This window comes from Canis aureus, chromosome 20, assembly GCF_053574225.1.
Source record: "Canis aureus isolate CA01 chromosome 20, VMU_Caureus_v.1.0, whole genome shotgun sequence".
Classification (NCBI taxonomy): domain Eukaryota; kingdom Metazoa; phylum Chordata; class Mammalia; order Carnivora; family Canidae; genus Canis; species Canis aureus.
The window spans coordinates 49073493-49097381 of record NC_135630.1 but is presented as its reverse complement, the minus strand read 5'-3'; the positions used below and the strand labels follow the sequence as shown (position 1 = coordinate 49097381).

The following is a 23889-nucleotide window of genomic DNA, read 5'->3' as shown; positions in this document are numbered from 1 at the left end:
AGAAAAGTCTCAAAAGTTCAGCTTCAGAAGGAGCACATAGCAAGGGAGTACAGTGGAACCTACTTTCAGGAAGAAGGGGGACCATAAGAAATCTGCCTGTGGAGAGTTTCCCTAGGAGGACTTTCAGAATCAGAGACTATGACTGGGACCTACGGGGCAAATGATCTCCGATCCTTTCAGGGTTTTGTATTGAATTTGTACTGCTCTGGAACATATACATCTACTTGTCCTTTTCTCTCTCCTCTTTTTTTCCCTGATATTCAACTACCGTTTGTCTTTTTCACCCCCTAATTGGTGATTCCTTTTCCCCTGTATATCTTATTCTGAATTTTTATAAGTTCTGCTTCCTATTTAGGTAGTCATGATAGTTCTTAGGCTTCCCAGCAAAACCTGCTGCTATTTTATTTTCTCAGTTTATTTCCAGTCTCATGTTCCTGAAAAGAGTTTCAAGAAGGGTGTCAGGGTATGACAAGCACTGTGATTGGCTTTTCTGGTCAAGCACCTTGGCGCCCTCCAGAGGAATTTTAGGAACTGTACATCACCAATCTATTGAGAGACCACCAGAAGCTTCACTGGGAAGAGTAGACTGAGCAAGAGGAAGCTGACGTTGAAATCGTGGTCCCAGATCTTATCAATCAATACTCCCTTAATCAAGGCACCCATCTTTCATGGACCTCAGTTCCCTGGAAAAAAGCATATCTGAAGTACAAGTTAGATAATACAGGCAAAAAGGTTTTGAAAAGTCTAAATTCACATAAGCTATTTCTACTTTTAAAGTATATAAGGATAAGAAACCATTGAACTAAATAAAACACTTTAAAAGAAATCAAATCAAGGAGGTATGAAAGGCATATTCTTTATTAAAATGATATTATTTAAAATTTTTAATAATCTGTAACATTTTCTCTGTACTTTTTTATTGTATATAAAATATCTATTTTACATGTGAGTTAAACACAGTGTTCTAACAGTTTTTAGCATTTAACTGGTCTGCATTCTGATGGCAGGTGGAGAAACCATAAATCAATGATGAAATCAGTATTCCTTAATATCCTCCTGCAATCAGCTGTCACTTTCCTTGGGCTAGTAAGCAAAGGGCCATTTGCAAAGCTGCCAAACCTTAGTACCCCATGCTGCAATTTGAGCCTATTTCCTTTTATTTTATCCATCATAGAAAGGAACAACAGCTGGACACATCAATTTGCATAATAACCTCTACTGCTTGGAGACTGTTAGGAGGTCAGGTCTCCACTCTTGCTGACACATCTCAGGGAGAACCTCTCCGTTTTTCCTTTTGTTCTTCTCATGGCAATAAGAACTTTTTGACCAAAGCTGTGTTTCCGTTAAACATTTGGGTGCTTGATTCTATAAAACTGCTTTTTTAAGTCTCTTACATTTCCTTAGTTGCGGAACATGTTTTTAAAACAAACACCCCCCCCCCCGCTTTTTTTTATTATTAATAAATAACCTTGCTAGGATCCTCGTTTGGGTTCATTTTTGCTCAATCACTGCTGTGACTTCTGTAACATATCAATTCAAAGGAGATTAAATCCTTGGATAGAAAGGAAAATTGAGAATTAATTTATACTGGTTATACTGTGAGACATTTTGGAATCTCAGTGAAAAGTAATGTACACAAATTTCCAACTTTGTATTTTTTTTATATATGGATAAGCACCGTAGAATCAGGGAAAGAAATCCAACTCCCTGTAATGGAAACAAGACCCAATACAGGATAGGATCCTTTCTCATTTCTCTGTGGGGTCCCTTAAGGTTCTTGATTTGTAGTTAACTCATGGAGAGTTAGACCAGACAAAATGCATAGATATTACTTTAAAGAATTTATCATTCAATATTAAACTTTAGAACTGATGAAATATGATTCATTTCACATTAGAAAAGTTTACTTTAGACCTGCCCTAAGATAAACTCATCCAAATCCATAGGGGAAACAGAGTTTAGAGTGTGAGTCTTGCCAATCGCCAAGATGCCAAGATAGAGAACATTAGGAAACACCTTGGTTCTTCCGTAGGTGTTGGGAAAACATGCACTTTGCATTCTTTGCATTCTTTGACCACAGTGGCTTAACTTAGAATTCAAAGACTGGGCACCTGGGTGGCGCAGAGCCATCAAGTCCTACATTGGTCTCCGCACAGGGAGCCTGCTTCTCCCTTTGCCTGTGTCTCTCTGTCTTTCTCTTTCTGTCTCTCATGAATAAACAAAAATCTTTAAATAAATGAGAATTCAGTAATGAAATAATAAGCATAAAATCCCCAATTACTTGAGACTGGACTTAAACTCTTCTAAATTGCCCATATATCAGAGAAGAAATTTCAAGCAAAAAAAGTATGTTTTTAAATAAAAGATATTGGAAATGCAACATATTTAATTTTTTGTATGGGATATTTCTAGAGAAGTCTTTGAGTGGGAACGGTGGAATATTCCACTAACAAGCTAAAGACATGTTATAAATTGTAAACTAGAAAAACTATTATAAATTGTAAACTAGAACACAGAGGAATTTATCCATGGCAAAATTCACTTCTTGAAATCATTGATAAAATTGATAACCCTCATCATCGTAGTTGTAAAAATCCTTAATAAAATTTTAGCACACCAATATAAAAAATGAACATAGAGTATATGAATGCAGAGAAAGTATTTGACAAAACTCAATCCCATCCATGACGAAATATCTTAAGAAAGTAGGATAGTATGTAATTTTCTTAGTTTGATAAGGGATATATATGAAAATCCTACTGCTGACATTATACACAATGGTTAATATTGAATGCTTTCTCCCTAAGATTTGGAAGAAGTCAAGGATGCCCATTCTCTACCTCTTTTATTCAAAGTTGTGTTCGTGGTCATAGGTAGCGAATAAGGTGGCAATAAAAGATAAAAGAGATACAAATTGAAGAAGAAAAGAAACTGTTGCAATTTATAGATGGCGTGGTTATTTATATAGGAAATCTTATGTAATTTAGAAAAAAGATAATAGTTATTAAGTCAACTTAACAGTTTTCATTTACAAGAGCATACAAAGTAAATCCTTAGGAATAAATTAATGAAAATTGCCCAGGACCTCTTCACCGAATACTACAAAACATTGTTAAGAAAAATTAAAGATTTGACTAAATGGTGAGTTATACCATGAACTCACCATGAACTGAAAGATTTAGTATTGTTAAAATGTCCATTCTCATTTCTTTTCACACTGATCTGTTGATAGAGCACAAATGTCAGTTAAAATCCTAGAAAATATTTTATGCAAATTGGAATTGCTTTAAATATATCTGAAAACGTAGACTACTAGAATTAGCTAAATCAGTTTTGGGGAAAAAATAGTAACATATTTGAAGGACTTATACTATCCAATTTCAAGATTTTTCAGAAAGCTTCACTTATTAAACTGTATGGTATTTGGGTAAGGATAAACACAAAAATTATTAGAACAAAATAAAGTCCATAACTTGACCCACACATATATGTTCATTTTTTTCTGCAAGGACACCAAGATAATCCAATGGGTAAATTTTTTTTCTTCTCTCTCTCTCTCTCTCTCTCTCTCTCTCTCTTTCTGTAGGTGATGTTGGATAAAATGGATTTCTGAAGGGAAAAATAATTAGTATTGAATTCTGCCTTTTACTATACAGAAAATTAATTTGTAATTAACAATCAAACTAAAAGTAAAAGCAAAAACTAAGAGCAAGTAGGAAAAAAAGATGACCCTGTAATTAAAAACTTGCATCTGAATATTTACTTATAAAAGCCAAAATACTTGATAACAACCCAAGAGCCCACTAGAGATGAATAAAAAAACTGATCGCTGTATATCATTAGAATGGAATGCTTTACAGCAATACAAATAATTTTAAAAAGTGGATGAGTCTCAAAACTTGAGGAAATACATATATGTAGTTTACATATACTATATGTAGCATAATACACATGTATTATATATGTAGTACAAATACATATATGTAGTATAATTATATTTATGTGAATTATACATATGTAGTATAATTCCATATATGTGAATTTCTGGAATGTCTAGGGTGATAGAAATCACATCTGCATTTTCTGGGGAAAAGTTGGGAGATGGATTGACTGAAAAGCAACATTGAAATACTTTCTGGATGATTAAATATTGATGTCTTTATTATTACAGTAGTTATGATGTGGGAAACAAAGACAAAAGAAAAAATTAAATTGGCTTACCGCCTACAGCCTATTGGTAAGTCCTTGAAACGGGAGTTGAGTAACCTTCCTCTGGGAGGTCAGCTTCCTTAATGTTGACACTTAGCTCAGGGCAAAAGACTATTTTAGCTTGACATTATCCTGACCCCTTGGGACCTGTAAGTCTTCTTTAACATATAAAAATTCCCTTGGAAACTTTCTTTATCTATACCTCCCAAGATATATATTAGCAATCATCCTCCAAGCATATGGTCCAATGATATATATCTGAAGGGTTTCATGACTGAGTTTTAACTAGACAGTAGTAAATGACCTTTTCCTAACAAGACCTTGACCCCGTCAAGGTCCTGGAAAGCTAGTTTCCAAAATTACTTGGAGGGTTATGCTATCCCTAGACCACTCCCAACTTGAACGTATATGGTTGGTCACCTCACAGTCCCAGTGCAGCTCTCTCTGCCCACACATCCTGTCTCTATGCTTTAATAAAACCACCTTTTCGCACTGAAGAGGTTTCAAGTGCCTCTCAACTGAATTCTTTCTTGGTCGTCAATTCCAAACCCCAACATTATCTACATCAGTGACATGGGTGTAAACATCTATTGAAATATCAAACTGTTCACTTGAAATGTGTGTGTGTCTTATTATATCTTAATTATACCTAATACAGCTAATTTTAAAAAACGTTCTTATGTTTGAGAGAAGTATTAACTTCTCCTCTATCTTAAATTAGTTCTTTTAAATTTTTAAACAAGTGCTGGTATTTTTTTTTTTCCTTCCCCCAGAACCTATCTTCCGTGTTATAATTACAACCAATGAGAACATGTTAGACTATAATGCTTGTATTACTATATAATTCCTATAATTATAATTACTTTGTAATTGTATACTTTATAATTCCTAGGAATGTGCTCTTCCCATAGTGAGGTAGAGCTCTATTTTAATGTCTTTTTGGTATTAAAAATAAACAGAGTTATGCAGTTCTATCTACTTCATTTCCTTTTACATACCTTCCACTTTTGTCTTGTGAACTGATTGACAGCCCCTGCATATTACGCAGTCATTGCTATTATCCAAATTATTTGGTAATGAAATACATAGATAAGTTTGTTTGGAATCTGTGTGACATATTTTATTTAAGTGAGGTTGGCCTGTTTGTTTCGTTTTAAACTTAATTTTCTTTTTTCCTCACTCATATTTAAAATATGTTCTGTAGATCCACAGCCTTCTAGTAGTGATTTCCATTTGTGGACAGTATGTGAGATTGTATAGTCACTCAAAATTTGGTGTGGGTTTTGGTCACACAGGCGCTAAGGGGTATGAAAAGCTTTATAACTCATATGATGAGGTTTTCTGCAGAGAGAGCAGGACAGTCTACTCAAGCAGGTCTGAAATGGCTTGAATGACCAGGAAAGGAGAATGGAATGTCTTGGGTTTGTAGAGTGGTTAGGAGGTGAGGATTGGGTAAGAGTTCTGCCGCAAGCAGGGGTCCATGTGGTTTGAACTTCTCATTGGCACCAAAGGAAGCCACCCCAGGCTTTGTTACCTCTTTGCCTAGATGTGGAGCTGAAGGGGAAGGGATACAGGTGGGGCTTGAAATCTGTTGGCCATTAACACTGAAAAATCAAGTCATGTTTATTTTTTTGTTACAGGAAGAAAAAAGGAAATAAAAATCAGATATCATGGAAATCAAAGTATGTAATATTTCAGGTACCTTAAGTCAAGTAGATAGACCTTGAAAGGTTGTTTTTATTGTTGTTGTTTTGTTTTTATTTTTGTTTAAGTAAGATCTCAGAGAAGATAGGATTTTTATTTCCTGAGTACAAATCTGCCTTATCTCTAGACATAGATTACAGTCTTGACCATTACCGACAGCTTGAGTCACCAACAAATAATGGACAAGGTTGTTTGTGTGATCTGAAGTACTGTCTTATAACCACCAATAGTCCTTTTTCTTTACAGAACTCCAACTGGATAATTTCTAGTCTTTTCCAGTTTTCTTTGGGTCTTAGAATTAAAGCATACTTGCTTAGTTTCTAGTCACAATTGGATCTTGTCAGAAAGAGGAACTTTGAATAGCAACTACATAGACAGTTCTTCCCCTGAAGTAAATTTATTGATGTTCTAATGTCCCCCATTGATGCATAAACTATTTTCTCTTTAGTAAACCAGCTATCAGGAACTTTCAGGTAGTTGGTTGGTTTTGTTCAGAATTGGCTAGTTATTATAATTGGCACTGCTAGTTATACACAGAGAGGAGTTTTTCATTGAAAAAGAATCCCCAACCACAAATTCTTTGTTGATCAGAGATTCCAGTTGTATTTGACATCTATAAACATTAAATAAAAATGACAAATACTCAGGTGGCAAACAATTCATATAACTTTGAATGGGAAAATAGAACAAGCCAGAGAATTTGATGAATTGTTCATCTTTTTAAACTGTGGCTGGTCAAATGTTTCTTATTTCTATCTCTTTAAGGTAGACTTTTGAAAAGTGCTCAGTTGTCCATCAAAGTCATTTAATAACAAGGTCAATATGGAGGAATAAATTATATTTCAAAGGCCAATATGTAAATTTCAAGGACTAGAGAACTGGTTATTACAAGTTTAAGTTGAAGAAGTATGTATGCATGAAGGATAGGTTTATAACCTTCAGGATGGTGAACATTTGTTATAATATGGGACTACATTTGTACTGTTTATGCCCTATGTTAAAAGGACTTAAACTAAAAATAAATGTGTTCCTCATAATTTATTCATCTGTTATTTCAACACATATTTATTGATAACTTTTTATGTGTTAGGCATTGTATTAAGTACCTTGCATGTGATTGGGGAAAAAAAAAGGTAATCCATATCTCTAAAGGAAGTTTCTAGAGAAATGGTGGAGATAGACAAAAAACAGGAGATTGCAATTCAGGGAGATAAGCTTGATAATTACTATAAATACTTGTGCTATGGAAGCCTACAGAAAAACCCATTAACTTGGCCTTCAGAAGTCAGGGAAGTCGGGATCCCTGGGTGGCGCAGCAGTTTGGCGCCTGCCTTTGGCCCAGGGCGCGATCCTGGAGACCCGGGATCAAATCCCACATCGGGCTCCCGGTGCATGGAGCCTGCTTCTCCCTCTGCCTGTGTCTCTGCCTCTCTCTCTCTCTCTCTGTAACTATCATAAATAAATAAATAAAAAAAAAAAAAAAAGAAGTCAGGGAAGTCTACAGGAAAAGTGAATTGGAATTTGAGAGGCTACACTTTGGTAGAGTTGAGTGGGGAAATACCAAGCAAAGAAGACCGAGTACATTAAAGACAAAGGAAACCATGGCACATATGAAGACCTATAGTAGAATGTGAGAGAAGCAGTCCTAAAAAATGACACTGAAGGAGTATTCAGAGGATACTAAGCAGAAGATAAAGGCTTAGGAATGATTAGGGACTTTATCTTAATGATAATAGGGAGTCAGTGAAGGGTTTTAAGTAGGATTGTAATTCAATCAAATTCATATTTTAGAATGTTCACTTTCTACTTCAGTGTGGGGAATGGATTGGAGGGGGTTAAGACTAGAATTCCCATGAATATGGAATCCAAGCTTCAAATCATCCTTTCTTTAAGTCATTGCCTTAGATTTCCTGTTTTATAAAGGATGCAAAATCTACACTCTAAGCACTTCTACTATAAAACAGATTGCATTTAAGTAGGTGGTGAAACTCCACTACTAATTACTGTTGGCCAAATGTCCTGCAATCAATATAGAATGTTGCTTGAAAACATAGCGAAATACCTTCTGGAGTCTTTATCAAGTAAACATATTTGGCGTATATAAGCGTGAATGGGAAACAGGCTTTTTAAAAACGTAGATTTTCAAACTTCAGATTTTTATTTTAAAGCGTTTTTAATATTTTATAATCTGGGTATATGTTAGTCTTACCTTAAAACCAGTAAAGGTATTATACAACTTAAGATTTCATTTTTGATTATTGAAATGTCAGATCATTTTTACTAGCTTGATTTGAAGTAGAAAGCACTTTTCAGTTTGGGACCACATCCACTGTTTTGTTGGGTCATTATCATTATGTCAACATTTATATAAATAACATGTATGTTATACCTCAAACATTTTATATACATAAACTTGAAACTTTAAGAAGCTTATAGTTACATTCATATTAATCCTTAAAATCTGTTTATTGATATTTATGTGATAATCATAATTTAGATGTATTTTATTTATGTTTATGAGAAACATGAATGAAGGCATATAATACAGGAAGTGAAAATAAGTAACTCAATACCAAAGTATTTTTTAGATATTTATAACTGATGTGAAATGTACTTAGACTAGAACTTGTAACCATAGTCTTAAATATCAGAATCAACTGAAATATAAATAAACTATCATACAAATTTTCCTTTGAGGGATTTGTTAGTTTTGGGGATTTGCTATTAACATTTTAAAATACATAAGTCTATTGGGTGTCTATTTTATGAGACACAGGACATCTGAAAAGTTATATACTTAACCAAAATTATAAAAATAAAGCTGATTCTCTCATCTTAAGAAAATCAGATACTGTGGAAATTCATATATGCTCTCATTCTTGGAACTAGTAACACACTAGTTTTAAATGGAATATACTACTGGCTATGTGTAGTGAAAGGGCTCTTGTTTGTGATAGAAGAATGCACAAAAAAAAAAAAAAATGAGTGGCTTAGATAGGATTGTAAAGTGGAAGCATTTACTTCACACAAAAGACAAATATTATTACCTACATCACAGGGAGCTTATTTTATTAAAGTTTTTTAGATTTCTAACTCCATGGGAAAGGATGTAGAACCTGAATTATATGAAAGCCATATTTTATCTTTTCTGTACTTAACACAACTGAAGTCTCCTAATTTAGATTTTGGGGACTTTATTTTGCCTTATTGCCACAGTGTAATTATCTCAACTATGTGTTCTAGATTCAATCATGATTTCATTCAGCAAGTATTTATTGAGTCACTATTATGTACCACACATTGTTATAGGCACTTGGAATATATCAGTAAACATCATGATCTAATATATTTACTTTTTCAGAGATTATTTTGGGATGGTGTTAACTTGCAGACATATCTGCAAATAAGAAAGACCTCTTTTTATTTATTGATTTATTGATTTTACTTTTTACTTATTTTTTTTTGCCTTTTTATTAAGGAAAATTCCAAACACATAGAGGTAAGGAGAATAGTAGAATGAACTCTTATGTACTCATCAATCATTTTAATTCTCATTAATATATACAAATTCATTTAATACTTAGCCTTCTTCTCTTCCCATCCCTACCTGAATTATTTTTTGTGACTTTTTATTGAAACATCATAAGCATACAGATAAGAATACACATAGCATCAACAAATTTTCACAAACTGAACACATTTACAGAGCTAGTACCTACAATCAAGAAATAGAACCTGACCAATCTTCAGAAGAACTCTAATTTCTCCCCACCTCAGAGTGCTGTTCATCTGCATTTTTGCCTATTATTGTCCTTTTTACAGTTTATAGAGTATATATTTATAGAATCACATACCATGTGGTGTTTCATGTCTGGATTCTTTTTTATTCAGTGTTATGCTATATAGTAATATATGGTTATATATATTGTAGATATGTATATATCATGTGTATATCATACAACTATACCATGATTTTTTCTTTCCAGTCTACATTGAGTATTTGGATTATTTGAATAGTTTCAGGTTAGTGCTAATAACAACAGTGTTTCTATAGACACTTAATCTATACCTTTGAATGAAAAAAAATAGTATGTCAGGTGTATAGCTTGGAATGCCATTGTTGGGTGGTAGGGCAGGTGTATGTTCAGACTTACCTGATTTTGCCACACTTGTCCAAAGTGGTTTACAATTTATTATCCCACCAGCAGAATGTCCTTTCCTTTTGTTCCATGTCCTCATCAAGATGTGTATGTTTCAATCTAGCTATTCTAGTAGGTGAGTAGTGGATCACCCATATTATTTATTTGCATTCTCTAGCAACTAGTGAAATTAATGACCCCTTCTCTCCTCTCCTCCCCCTTCCCTGTTGTTTTTGTCGTTGTCTTTGTTGTTGCCATTTGGATATCTTCTCTTTACAAGTATTTTGACTATTTTTCTTTCTTAAAGTTTCTGGTTCTTTTTAAAAAAAATTTTTTTAAGTTTCTGGTTCTTTAAATGATCTGTATGCACTCAATTTTCCTTCCATGATGTGGGCTGCTCTTCAACTCTCTAAATAGTAGTCTGATTAACAACATTTCTAGATTTTAATATAAGGTAGCTTATTTTTTTTAAGTGATTAGCACTTTAAAGTTTTGGATTAAGAAATATTTAACTATATCAAGATTACAAAACTTTCCTTTCTGTGTTTGTGTCTGAAAACTGTATTGTTTGCCTAGTGTATTTAGATCTATATTGCATTTGAATCTACTGTCCATAGTGTCTGGCTCCTTTTAGAAACTTGGTAAATGTTTGATTCTATTAAAAGCAGCCTGACTTTTACAATAAAAACACATTTATTTCCAGTAACTCAACAAATGCCTATTTAAGATGTTAGAAAATAGCTAATTCATCGTGGTAAATAGGGCATGCACATTTGTTTTTATCCCCTATTGACATCTGACTGAAACAAATGTTCAGAGGCTAAAAAAGCAATAGTTCCATAGCACTGCATAAAATGTAGTGAGAATTACTAACATATTACCCATAGAAATGGAAATCAGGTGGTCATGGATGGCAGATGAGGCAAATTGCAATTGAAGTGGGATTTATGTGGGGAGGTGGGCATTCCTTGCCAAATCATCCAACACCATGGACAAGAAGACTACAAAGGTAGCAGACACTGTGTGAGAATTTATTACAAAAAAATTAGTGGGGCAAACAACTATAATAGTCAGCCCCAACAACTTTTTCTCACCTATATACTGAAAGTACAAGCGGTCAGTATTTGCTCCCTGGCAAACACACCATGTAAAACAGCTAGAATGTCCTTCTCTAATGAATTTAAGCCTGAAAAAATAAGACTTCTTTCATAGGAGTTAATTCAACTAGATAAAGTTCATTTTATTTAGAAAAATACATGTTTTAATCATGTAGAATAAAAACAATAAATTGAAAATATAAAAGGAAGGAGTATAGTAAAAAAAAAAATGGAGAGGAAGAAATTACCAAAGAAATATTTTTAAAAACCATTTCCTAGAATTGAAGAAGCACATGACATTTTCTTCAGATTGAAAAGGCTCAGTTGAATGCCCATTTAGCACAATGAATGAAAACGACTGCAAATAAACATACATAATCTTGAATTTCACCAAGGCAGCAATAAAGAGACTGCAATGCTTCCAACATGGGATAGGAAATAATCAAGAAAAAAAATGAAAAAACACTGCCATTAAACTTTTCATCTGCAACAGGGAATACCATAGACCATGGAAAATGGAGTTTTCAGAGTTTTGAGGGATAATAACTGTCTATGTAAAGTTCTATACTTTACACTGCCGAATTATTAATCAAATAGAAGGACAGAAGAACAACATATTCAGATAATCAGAAACCTAGATAGTCTAACTTCTATTTAACAGTTTATCTTTTTTTTTTTTAACTGTTTATCTTACAAGTTATTAGAGATAACTTCTAACAAAAAGAGAAAAAAACCCAGGAAAACCAAAAACAGGCGATGCAGGAAAGAATTGGTCCAGGAAAGCAGGGCAATGAAGGAAAGGTCGGGGAGCCATTGCCTTGAGATGGATGTTTCTTGAACAAAAAAGGAAATAAAAACCTTAATCTGATATAATGGAAGATAAATGTGCAACGCTTCCCCCAAATGCGGAAGTGATTAAAACATTAAAAAATCTCTTTGTGAATATCTTTCAAACAAATTTGTGGCATGGTTTTCGACAGTTGATTACCTAAAGGTAGATGGGCCTTTGAATTTGAAACTAAGAACATTTTTTAGAGTACCTCAGGGATATGGCTATTGATAATCTGTATTTAAAATAATTAAACAATGGAAGAGAATAGAGGGATTGAATGGCAGCTTAAGTGAAGGTAAATCTTTTTTCACATCACGAGGGTGATAGATATTATTTAAAATTGATAAATCAAGGAATAGAAGTGAAAGCATGTGATTGTGAATCATGGGGATACTTGCCAGAGCACTGAAAATAAATAAGAGGAAAAAAAAAAAAAAAAGGTTGGCTATAAGCAATAAGTCTAGAAAGGGATGAGATGGGGAAATCTTAACATTTATGGGTAAGATCTCCAATTCTATTTGATTTTTTACCATGTGGCTGTATTATCTTCACAAAAATAAAAATAAATCTTAGTGATGTGTAAGATGTGCTGAAATAAATAATTGTGAAGGTGTGCCAGGATTCTTTAAGCTCAAAGAGCTGAAGCAGACCATGATGGAAGAGCAAAGGGAGACTAAACTGGCACCAAAAAGACCCCATGCAAAAGGCCAGCTTAGTATGAAGGCAAAGTTCTTTCCTCTTATCATGAAATGACTTACGTTATCTTAAAATAGTGGAGAGAAATGATTGATTTTGTTTTGTTTTGTTTTGTTTTAAAGATTTTATTTATTTATTCATGAGAAACAGAGAGAGAGATAGAGAGAGGCAGAGACACAAGCAGAGAGAGAAGCAGGCTCCATGCAGGGAGCCTGATGTGGGACTCGATCCCTGGTCTCCAGGATCAGGCCCTGGGCTGAATGGTGGTGCTAGACCACTGAGCCACCAGGGCTGCCCAAAATGATTGATTTTGAATAGGAGAATGGCACAATCTTTTATGATGATGGCAATTATAAGAACATTTCTATTAAGAGAGATCTGTATGTGTTAACTAAGTTGGTCATGTGCAAGAAGTCTTAAACAGTTATATATTCTCTAGATAAACAGCCACTGGCCTGTTCATTGAGTTCATACTACCCCTTTCTTAAAAGAATCCCAAAGCTGCAGAAGCCTATCTGCAAGAAATCTTCAGTCCAAGTCTTTGGACCATGAAGCAAGTCTGGGTATGTTGGATGTTTGTGAACGTTTATATTTGCATGTTCATGACACTCATGGTGGGGAGGAGTGGTAGAAAAAAGGAGCTTTATTTTATCTTTTAGTCTATTGTTATGTCTCCTGAATACATCAGCAGAGTTTAAAAGTTATTTTTAGATACACCGAAGGTTGAAGTCCACTGTATCAAACTACCATCTAAGATTCTGACTAGGGGAAGTAGTGCGCTACCATCCCTCTACTGTCCAGTAGCACCAGCAGCTTGACATTAATATCAGAATCTTCTATCCTCTTTGGTGACCTCAGAAGTTCATGAATATAAATATAGTGGTGTTTTCTTCTGAAAACACATAATATCCCTGTTTCTGAGATTTCTATGAGGTTATCTGGTTTATAAGGGAAAATGCGGTCTGCTTATGAAAATGCTCATATTCAATTTAGTTCACAAATATGGCGTTTTCTTTAAAGAAGAAGAAACACAGGGGACACCTGGGTGGCTCAGTAGCTTAGCGTTTGCCTTTGGTTCAGGCTGCAATCTTGAGGTCCTGGGATCAAGTCCCACATCGGGCTCCCTGTGGGGAGCCTGCTTCTTCCTCTGCCTAAGTTTCTGCCTCTCTCTCCCTCTGTGTTTTTCATGAATAAATAAATAAAATATTTTTTAAAAAAAGAAGAAACACAGGATCTCTGATAGTTTATAATGCATGCTTACATTATCTTTATTTAACTTTGGTTAATTTCTTTCCTTCTAGATATTCAGGTGATTTTTGTATAGAATTATTATGGGATAAGTGGTCATATAGTATTATAAAAGGAAGTAACTAAAAGCCTGCTAGCTAGGAAACTTGTTTAATTCTGACAGTTAGTCATCTGCTATTGTTTTTCTTCAGCTCTTATGAGTACTTACAATGCAAGGCTATTTACTGAGGAATGTCTTACCTGAATTTTTTCTCTTCTTTACTGAAAAACAGAATTTATAGAGATTAGGAAGCTAAAATAAAACTGTACTGGGCTGCTTCAAGAACTTCTTTGGCGATGAGGTGTTTATCAAATTATTATTACTATTTAAAGGATCAAGGATCCTCTGAAGTGCAGTAAAGGCATTTGTTTGAAAGCCGTTTCTTAAAAGTAATCGTATAGGTTTGTACACTGGCTGTTTATTATTTCTTTCATGTCAAAACCCTTACAAATAAAATGATTCTGATTTAAGCCAAATGACAATTTTTCTTACAATTACAGAAATGCTCAAAATTATAGTTATAAGGTACCCAAAGGTACTCTTTAACATCTTTTACAATAAAATCTTTCTTAATAAATGAGTCACTTTATACTTTGACTATTTTGAAAAATGACACAAAATTTATATATTTTTAAGATTTTATTTATTTATTTGACACACAGAGGAAGCACACAAGTAGAAAGAACAGCAAAGGGAGAAGGAGAAGCAGACTTTCCATCAAGCAGGGAGCCTGACTCCGGGCTCTGTCCCAGGATCCTGGGATCATGACCTGAGTTGAAGGCAGATGCTTAACTGACTGAATAACCCAGGTGCCCCAAAAGTCACAAAATTTAAAGATCAATTATAATGTAGTAGATATCCTATTAACAAGACCTATATCATAAATACTAATTCCAACCATTATCTATTTTATAAGAATATAGTATATATTAAAATATTTGTTAAAAACATCTGTTAAATGCCAACTCAGGCTTTTGGTTGAATTTTGCATCAAGTAGAATTTATATGTAAATATGATACATATACTTATAGGCATGAATATCAGTTCAGGTTCTGGAGAACCCTGACTAAGTACAATTGTATGTACTTATAACTGAGTTGTGGTTTGAAAAAGAAAAAGACCCAAAGCTTAAGAAAATTTGAAAAGCTATGATTGACACCAGTCTTGACCTTCTTCCATTTATGATATAGTGCCCTTAAGACAGCCATGATTATTTTCCATCATCATCTTTTCAATTAGTGTATTTTTTTGTACTTCATCCTAGAGCTACAATTTCTAAGCATCTGACACATATGGCAAAATAAAACTTACTAAAACTTACTAAAACTTACTAAATCTGTCACTAGTTAATATGACTATTAAAGAAATTTTGAAACTATAATTACAAACCTCCCTCAAAAGAAAGCCCCAGGACAGATGGCTTTAATGTAAATTCTACCAAACTGTTAAGGAAGAAAAACCATCAATCTTATACAAGTTCTTTCAAAGAATAGTAAAAAAAAAAAAAAAAAAAAAAAGATTATACTTTGTATCAGTTACCTATTGCTATATAAAACATCCAAAAACATAGTAGCTTAGGACAACAAACGTTAATTAATTAGTTCATAGTTTCTGTGAATCAGGAATCTAGATGGGGTTTAGATGGTATGTCTGTTCCAAGGCTTTAATTAAGGTGGAGTCACTCTTAACTGAGGGAGAATACTGCAAGAGTAGTTAGGTGGGTGAAATCAGGGCACAAGCTCCAAAATTTTAACTTTTTTTTTTTTAAGATTTTTTTTAATTTATTTATTCATGAGAGACAGAGACAGAGAGAGACAGAGAGAGAGGGAGAGAGAGAGAGGCAGAGACACAGGCAGAGGGAGAAGCAGGCTCCTTGTAAGGAGCCTGATGTGGGACTCAACCTCAGATCTCAGGATCATGACCCTGGGCCAAAGGCAGAAACTCAACTGCTGAGCCACCCAGGTGCCCCCGGACATTTTAACTTTCATATGGTTATTGAATATCCAGATGGAGATATCAAGTAGCCAATTGGAACATGGGTTGGGGCTCAAGGAAGAGGTCTGAGCTGAAGCTATATATGCATGAGGCCAGATGAAATCACCTGGGAATAAGTGTCATCTGAAAATATGCTAAGGCTGATCACTGGGGCACTCCATGTGAAGACATCAGGTAGGTGAGGGAAACACCTGCAATAGACACTGCACAGGACAGCAAAAGAATTGGAGGGAAAACAGCAAACAGAGGCTTAGAAGCCTGAGCAGAGACTGACCTACTACTATATGAAAGGCAGAGAAAAGACAAGAACGATGAGGATGTTTTGCCTCCTATCATGTGATGAGTCTACTTTATATCAACTCAAAATTTAACAGAAACAGTGCTTTCAAATGTAACAGCAAATGGGATGAGTCTAAAACCATAAAATAAATTGAATATGTAGTTCAAAATTTCCCCACCCCTCTACTATCAAAATATCCACCAGGTTCAGAAAATTGTATCAAATATTCAAAAAACAGATAATCCCACTCTATATTAAAATGCTTCTCAGATCATTTTATAATTCTGATTCAATACCAGACAAGGACAATACAAGTAACCAAAATTGTGTACCACTTTCATGCATAAACATAGATGCAATAAACCCAAATAAATTGAGGAAAATTCAATTAAAAATCCAAATGTATTTATTTCAACTGGCAAGGATGATTTAATTTTGAAACTGCTATTAAAGCTGTTCATCATAGTATCAAATTAAAGGGGAAAAATAAACACATGGGAGAAAAAAGCTTTTGATAAAATTCAATATTCATCTGTGACATAAACTGTTAACAACATAGCACTAGAATAGAATTTCTTTGAATTGATAATAGATATATAATCAAACTGGCCAAATACATTGTACTTGATGGTGAAACGTTAGTCACATTCCCTTAAAATCAGGGACAATAGAAAAATATTCATTACTAGTCATCATTTTAATAGAGGGAGGGTTGAACAAATCAAGTGAAATAACGCAAAGAAAGAAAGTATGCAAGGATCAAAAAGGACACAGTGATTGTCATTATTTACAAGTAATAAAATAGTATATAAAATCAAAGAGTATCTGGAAGCTACTGCAACTAATAAAATATGTCAGAGAATCACAAGTAGTTATTAATATTCATAGAAGAGAAAAGGCTAAGAATATTCAAGGCAGGGAAGAAAAAATATGGACAAGGATTTTCCTTACAGTATATCAAGATTTAATTAAAGCAAAAATAATTGAAACATCATGATATGTTGTAGATATGGTTAAACAGACTGAATGAAAGTAGTAGAGAACCTTTATACAAGCTCCCAAGTATATTTAGGATCTAGATAATTAGGAAGGAACCATATCACATTAGAGGAAAAAATGGGACACTTAAAAATAGTATTGTGACAATTGGATCCTCATATGGAAATAAAATAGGTCTCTACCTCGCTCTATAGAATAGACTCTTACACAAATATATCAAAATATTGTTGTGAATCTAGCATAGAAAAGGATTTCTTAAATAAAACTTTATAAGCACAAACTGTAAAGATGTGCAAATAAGCCTAGATTGTTCTTTGAAAACTATAGCCAAAATATTATAAACACAGTAGTGACAGACTAAGATATTCACACACATAAACAATAAAAGGTTTTTAATCAGAATGTACAAAGAACTCCTAAAACTTAATGAGGACACATCAACACAATTGCAAAATGAAACCAAGTTTTGAGCAATCCATTTATATAAGAATCCAAAAAGCCAAATACATGTGTTACGAGATGCTCAGCATTACTATTGATCAGTGAAATGTAAACTAGAGCAACAACAATAAATAATTTCTCACTTTTCAGATTGGGAATCATGTTTTAAAAATCTGTAATGCTATTTGCTGGCAAGAATGCAGTAAAATGAGCATTTTTACAGGTTGATTATGAGGTTGTAAATTCCAACTACTATAAAACTCAATTTGGCAAAATAACAAAATTGAAGATGCATCATATATCATATTTTAATATCCATCAATTCTGCTTCTACTTATAGTACTCTTGACAAACTCTTTCAGAAGTTCATCTGGAAATAGATATAAGTAATTGGAGGGAAAAACAAATGCATATCCCCCAGTTATGGAGATAGATAATGTATTACTGCAATAAAATTATATATAGCAATTAAAATGAATGAATGATCTCAGATATAGAGAAACCTAAATTACATAAGATAGTGTGTGAAAAATTAGTTGCAAATATATAATATTATTATATAGATTTTGTAAGTTTTCAAAGCATTATATATGTGTGTGTGTGTATATATATATATATATATTGCTTTTTGGTAAAAGTATGAAAGTCTAAATGTAGTAGAACAGTTCCTCTAGAAGGAATAGCATGTAGAAAAGCCATAATAAACCAAAGATATATTCTACTAAATGCAACAAGATCCCTGGGTGGCTCAGCGGTTTCGCGTCTGCCTTTGGCCCAGGACACGATCCTGGAGTCCCGGGATCGAGTCCCGCATCGGGCTCCCGGCATGGAGCCTGCTTCTCCCTCTGCCTGTGTCTCTGCCTCTCTCTCTCTCTCTCTCTCTCTCTCTCTCTCTCTCCTCTCTCTGTCTATCATAAATAAATAAAAATAAATCTTTAAAAAAATAAATAAATGCAACAAGATCTCGTTGGGGCACAGAAGTAAGCTTAATCAGCACTGGATGAGATGAGCTTGATAGTGTAGGGTTTGGGGGACCATGTTAAAAATTTTGAACAAACAGAAACTAAAGTGTATTCACACTTCATGTTGTTCAGTCATCACCACCAACACCAGAACAGTTTTCATCTTCCCCAACTCAGATACTATACGCATTAAATACCAACTTACCATCCTACCCAGCTCCCAGTAGCGTAAAGGCTATTCTACTTTCTATTTCTATGAATTTGACAATTCTAGGTATTTTATACAAGTAGAATTATACAATATTTGTCCTTATATGTCTGCCTTCTTTTATTTAGTATAATGCCTTCAAGGTTCTTCCATGTATTAGCGTGGATCAGAATTTCATGATTATTTTAAGGTTAAAAAATAATATACATTTTGTTTATCCAGTCATTCACTGCTGGACATTAGAGTTGTTCCACTTTTTGACTATTATGAATAATGCTGGTTAGAATAGTGACATACAAATAACTGTTTCAGCTTTTGCTTTCAGTTCTCTTTTATATATATCCAGAAGTTGAATTTGCAGGATCAAATGGTGTTTCTATGTTACATTTTTTGGGGAATCCTCATATTGTTTTCCAGAGTGACCTTACCTTTTTAGACTGTACCAGCAAGCAATGCAGAGGGTTCCAATTTCTTTACATTCTCATGAGCCTTTATTTGTTCTCCATAATAAGCCATTCCAATGAGGGTGTGGTATCATTGTGGTTTTGATTTGCATTTTCCTAATGAATAGTGATGTTGAGCATCTCTTCATATATTTAGAGTAAGATAAAAGGGAGGCTTAGAAGAGAAAAAAAGATAATGAGACTTCTGTACCCAATCTGATATGGTTAGAGCCTTATGGATAAGGACCATTCTTCCCATTTCTGCAGAGAATATGGCCAATGAGGACCAAAGGGAAGCAGCCGGCTGTTGATGTGGCATTGGGTGTTACAAGTTCAGTAAGACAGTCATCTTCTAGAGAAGCATTAGCTGAGCACGCATAGAGATGGTGCCTACACAGTGGGCATGAGGTCACCCAGTTGAGGCTGGAAAAAAATCCCTATGCCAAATGGATACAGGTTTGTTTGAGACCACATGTGAAGACCTGGAGACAACCAGCAGTAACAGTGGAGTGGTATAAAAGACAATATTAAACAAATGCAGATGGAAGCATAGAGGGCATTTCAGATTTCTCATTGAATTCATGTTTTATCATAGGAATGACTCTGTGTGTACACTGTACAACTTGTAGAAAAATATTTAAAAGAATAGAGCTAAAAGGCAGGGCATCAGGACTGTTTCCCTAAAATGCATTAATCTCAACATTTGACCTTACAGAAATCATTTGACCTTTTAACGTGTTAATTTCTTTTCACAAAACATTTGGGGAGTGAGATGTATCACATCTTTTTACAGGGCTGTTATAAAGCTACATAAGATAATAAGTGGGAAAATCTTTGAAACAGTAGAAAGCATGTCAGATACGATCACGCCAAAGCTGACAACTTAAAGGAGACATGACAAACTCTAGTTCACTCTCCAACAATGCTGTATTGTTTGCTTAAGGAGGTTGGAGAGCGTTGTATCTGCTGCAAGTCTAGTGCCACTCAGGGGCACACCAAGAATGACTTCCTGCTTTCTAAACAGCATAGATAGCCTGCTTTTTGTCAAGAAGTAAAATCTAGAATTTATAGGCTAAGGGAAACTGAGATTTATATATTTTTTTACTTTATTTTTTTATAAGATTTATATTTCTTAATGTGAATTGCTCTCTCAACTATACATGAAACAGAGTGTGTGTGGATGGACCATGCAGCACTTCACCAGGACATTCAGAAAAGATTCTGGGAGGTCCGGCTTTTATTTGTTTCAAAACTTTAGGTTCCCAAATGAGTAATGAGTTAGAATTTAGTATTCTGCGCAACACAACCACAACATCTACAATATGTATACAAGTGAAAATTAGGTAATCGGTGATATGTGAAACAAAAATGACACACTCAGAGGAAGCAAAAAGATATGAGTCTGTCATCTAGTGTTCCAAAACTGACAGGTCTCTGACAATTGATGACAGCAAATAAAAGGCCTGCTGCTTTGTGCACAAGATGACTCAATGCCATGATTCTTTTAGAATCAAAGAAATGTCAGATATTATTAGTATTAACAAAAAGCTTAAATATGTGATAGAGCAAAGTGCCCCAGCACTAGTCTACTTGATTCACGTTGTCCAAAGGCCCAGTTTCTTGTCCTCGATTGATGATGAATTCTACTGTATAAAAGGATTGTTGATCTCTGGTTCTTATCAGAAGAAATGCAGTGGGTGGAAATATAAATTGTGAACAATTTACATTGGTTTATGCTCTGTTGCTTATTTGAAAAAAATTAAATACGTTGCTTGTATTATCTATTATAATGGTCATCAACCAAACAGTTACAATTTATCAGAAATATAGCTTGCAATAAAGATTTAAAAGACTTTTTTTGTTTCATCATCTGTGAGATTGTGTGTTTGGCAAAATATTGAATGTACAGGAAGACCGATGCTGGGGATAGGTCGGTAGGGAATTTGTCAAGAAATTTAGCAATTTGATTCAACACATATAGTCTGCGCCCAATGTATACCAGGCAGTATTGGTGCTGGGGTTATCAACTAACAAAATCCAAAGATTTCCATTTTTGTAACTCCTACATTAGAGCTGAGGGGCACATATAAGAAAACAAGCAACCAAATAAATAAGTAAAGAAAAAAAGATGAGAATATGGGGCACCAAACATGCAAGTGTGAGAGTAGATTGGCTATTTTAAGTAAAGCATTCAAAGTAGGTATCAGAAGGATGGTGATATTGGTGTAATATCCTAAAAGAGGTAGGGAAATTAGCCATTTATGTTACATGGGTAAAGAGCATTTTTGGCAGAGGGAATAACCAGTGCAAAGGCCCTCAGACAGGAATGTGCCCATTGTACTCCAGAAACAGCAAAGACTAGAGTCCTGAAGCAGGGTGAGTGAGGAGGAGCAGGAGGAGGAAGAAAAGGTAGAGAGGACAGTGAGGATCATGGTAGGACTTTAGGCCTTTGGAAGGTTTTGATTGCATCCTCACACTGAAGCTGTGGAAGGCTCTAGATTTTCTTCCTTGCATGTTAAGAATTATTCTGACAGTGTAGACTATGGGGCAAGGAGGAAAGTGGAGAGACCAGGTAGGAGGCTTTTTCAGAAGAAGTTATAGTAACTCATACCAAAAAGGCAGGAAATTAGGAACGGTGCACTTTCTGAGGTTTACTCGGTGGGGCTAGGAAAATGATACTTGGAACCGGACTGCAATAAAATAAAATTCACAATAAAAAAAAGGTGACATATTTTGGAATAGAAGGCTTGGGGAGACATTTTTTACTTTTTTCTCCTTTTCATAATGTTTTCTCTTCCCACATTGGGATCTATTTTTTTTTTTCCGCTTGAAAATCATTACTAATTTGGAGGAAAGATGCCAAATCATCCATAAACTTTCAATAGATGCCCTTGCATTCATGGAGCACTGCCCCTGTTGCCCTGAAGCTAACAGCAGGATGCATAATGCATGATACACTCCAAGCCTTACATAAATACACATAAAACTTTAGCAGTTAAGAGGATGGAGCTATTAAAGAAAACAATGTGGGTGTAAAACAGTTTTGCAGAGATTAAAAAATTTTAAGCCAGGAGCTTTTTTCTAAAAGAACAGATTGGATTTCTGATTAGAGATTGGAGGGAATGATAATTGAAATACTCATTTCAATACCAATAGAGTAACATGTGTGAATCTGTCCAACTCATATTTGGCTTGGCTAGAAAGAGAAGCAAATACTGATGGCATGTTTCCTTTAAGTGCGTAGCTATTTTTCTCTACGTTGTAGCCACATTCTTCTGAAATGGTTATTTAAACAATTTACAGTTTACACCTCCCATTTATTATTTTTTTCCATAATTTTACATGGAGATATGACTTAACTGATGAGAGAATGAGCATAAAAAAGACAAGGAAATATTTTGTGTCATGACATACTGATTTCTTAATCTACTGCGCAACCATTGCTTTAACCTCACTGCTTGTCTTGTTATTATTACAGAAAATGGCAGACAGGCACAAACCTTTGATTGATCAACAGGCTTCATCTAAGATCAAAAACCTCTAGGGTTGCGTGTTCACTTTTCAAAACAGTCTGTTCCAAGTAGAAGATTTTTGAGCACTCTTTATGATGGATGATCTCTGCCATGTTCCCTGGTATATTTGTTACGTTCCTATTTGTTCACTTTGGTTAAGCTGAAGTAAAGAACACATTGCATTTTTGAATGTCAGAGTTCAGCTTTTGTTCCATTCTCTTGGAATTATTGAAAATTGCAGTATATCTTTCCCACCAATGAGCTGAAACCTAACCTGGGAGACCTTTGCACTATACCTGGACACAGAAAATCAAATTGGACAATATTGAGAGAGAGAGGAAGAGGAAGATTCTCTTACACATGCTCTGTGACTTTTAATTTTTTAATGGTTGTCTGAACTTGCAATAGTCATTTATACTTCATGGACACTTTCAGTAGCACTATAGTGCTTCCCTGATAATGTAGGCAATTTATTACAGAATAGTCCCAATTCTTCCCTCCCACCCATTATTACACTGCTGTCATTTATTTCTCTCATCCCTGAGCTATCATCACCTAAAACATTGTTGCTGTTATTATTTTAAACAAACTGCTGCTTTCCATTAGCTCAATTAGGAATAAGAAAAAATATTTTATTATATCTTCATTTATTACTTTCCTAAAGCCTTTTTTTTTTAAATTTTTTATTTTATTTATGACAGTCACAGAGAGAGAGAGAGAGGCAGAGACATAGGCAGAGGGAGAAGCAGGCTCCATGCACTGGGAGCCCAACGTGGGATTCGATCCCGGGTCTCCAGGATTGTGCCCTGGGCCAAAGGCAGGTGCTAAACCGCTGCGCCACCAGGGATCCCTTTTTTTTTTTTTTAATGTAGATCTAACTCACAACATTTTCTGACCTTTAAAATTTTTCTTCTCTCGGAAAAACTTTCAACATTTCTTGCAGATCAAGTCTTCTGGTGACAAATGTCCTTCATATTTGTTTGTGTGATAAAGTATTTCTTCTCTACTTCTGAAAGATAATTTTGCTGGATATATAATTCTAGCTTGTTTTTCTTCTTTCAGAACTTTAAATATCTTACCCCA

General features: G+C 34.5%; 1 protein-coding gene across 37 annotated transcripts in view; it reads left to right on the top strand.

Annotated features, from left to right (window-relative positions):
* Window positions 1-23889, top strand: part of LOC144291790 (uncharacterized) — a 186377-nt gene that overhangs the window by 39345 nt on the left and 123143 nt on the right. For 25 of the 37 annotated variants that reach the window (XR_013359298.1, XR_013359311.1, XR_013359312.1 and 22 more), the window contains 2 exons: window positions 4172-4237; window positions 5850-5891. The exons of 4 other annotated variants lie outside the window; for them this stretch is intronic. Coding sequence is in view for 6 of the 33 variants with exons in the window: in XM_077861571.1 (XP_077717697.1) it covers window positions 4172-4237; window positions 5850-5891 (108 nt within the window). In the remaining 27 variants the exon portion in view is untranslated. Of the gene's footprint in view, window positions 1-4171; window positions 4238-5849; window positions 5892-22772; window positions 22928-23889 lie in introns of all 37 variants that reach the window. 8 more of the 37 variants (XR_013359313.1, XR_013359310.1, XR_013359314.1 and 5 more) reach the window with 2 other exon arrangements.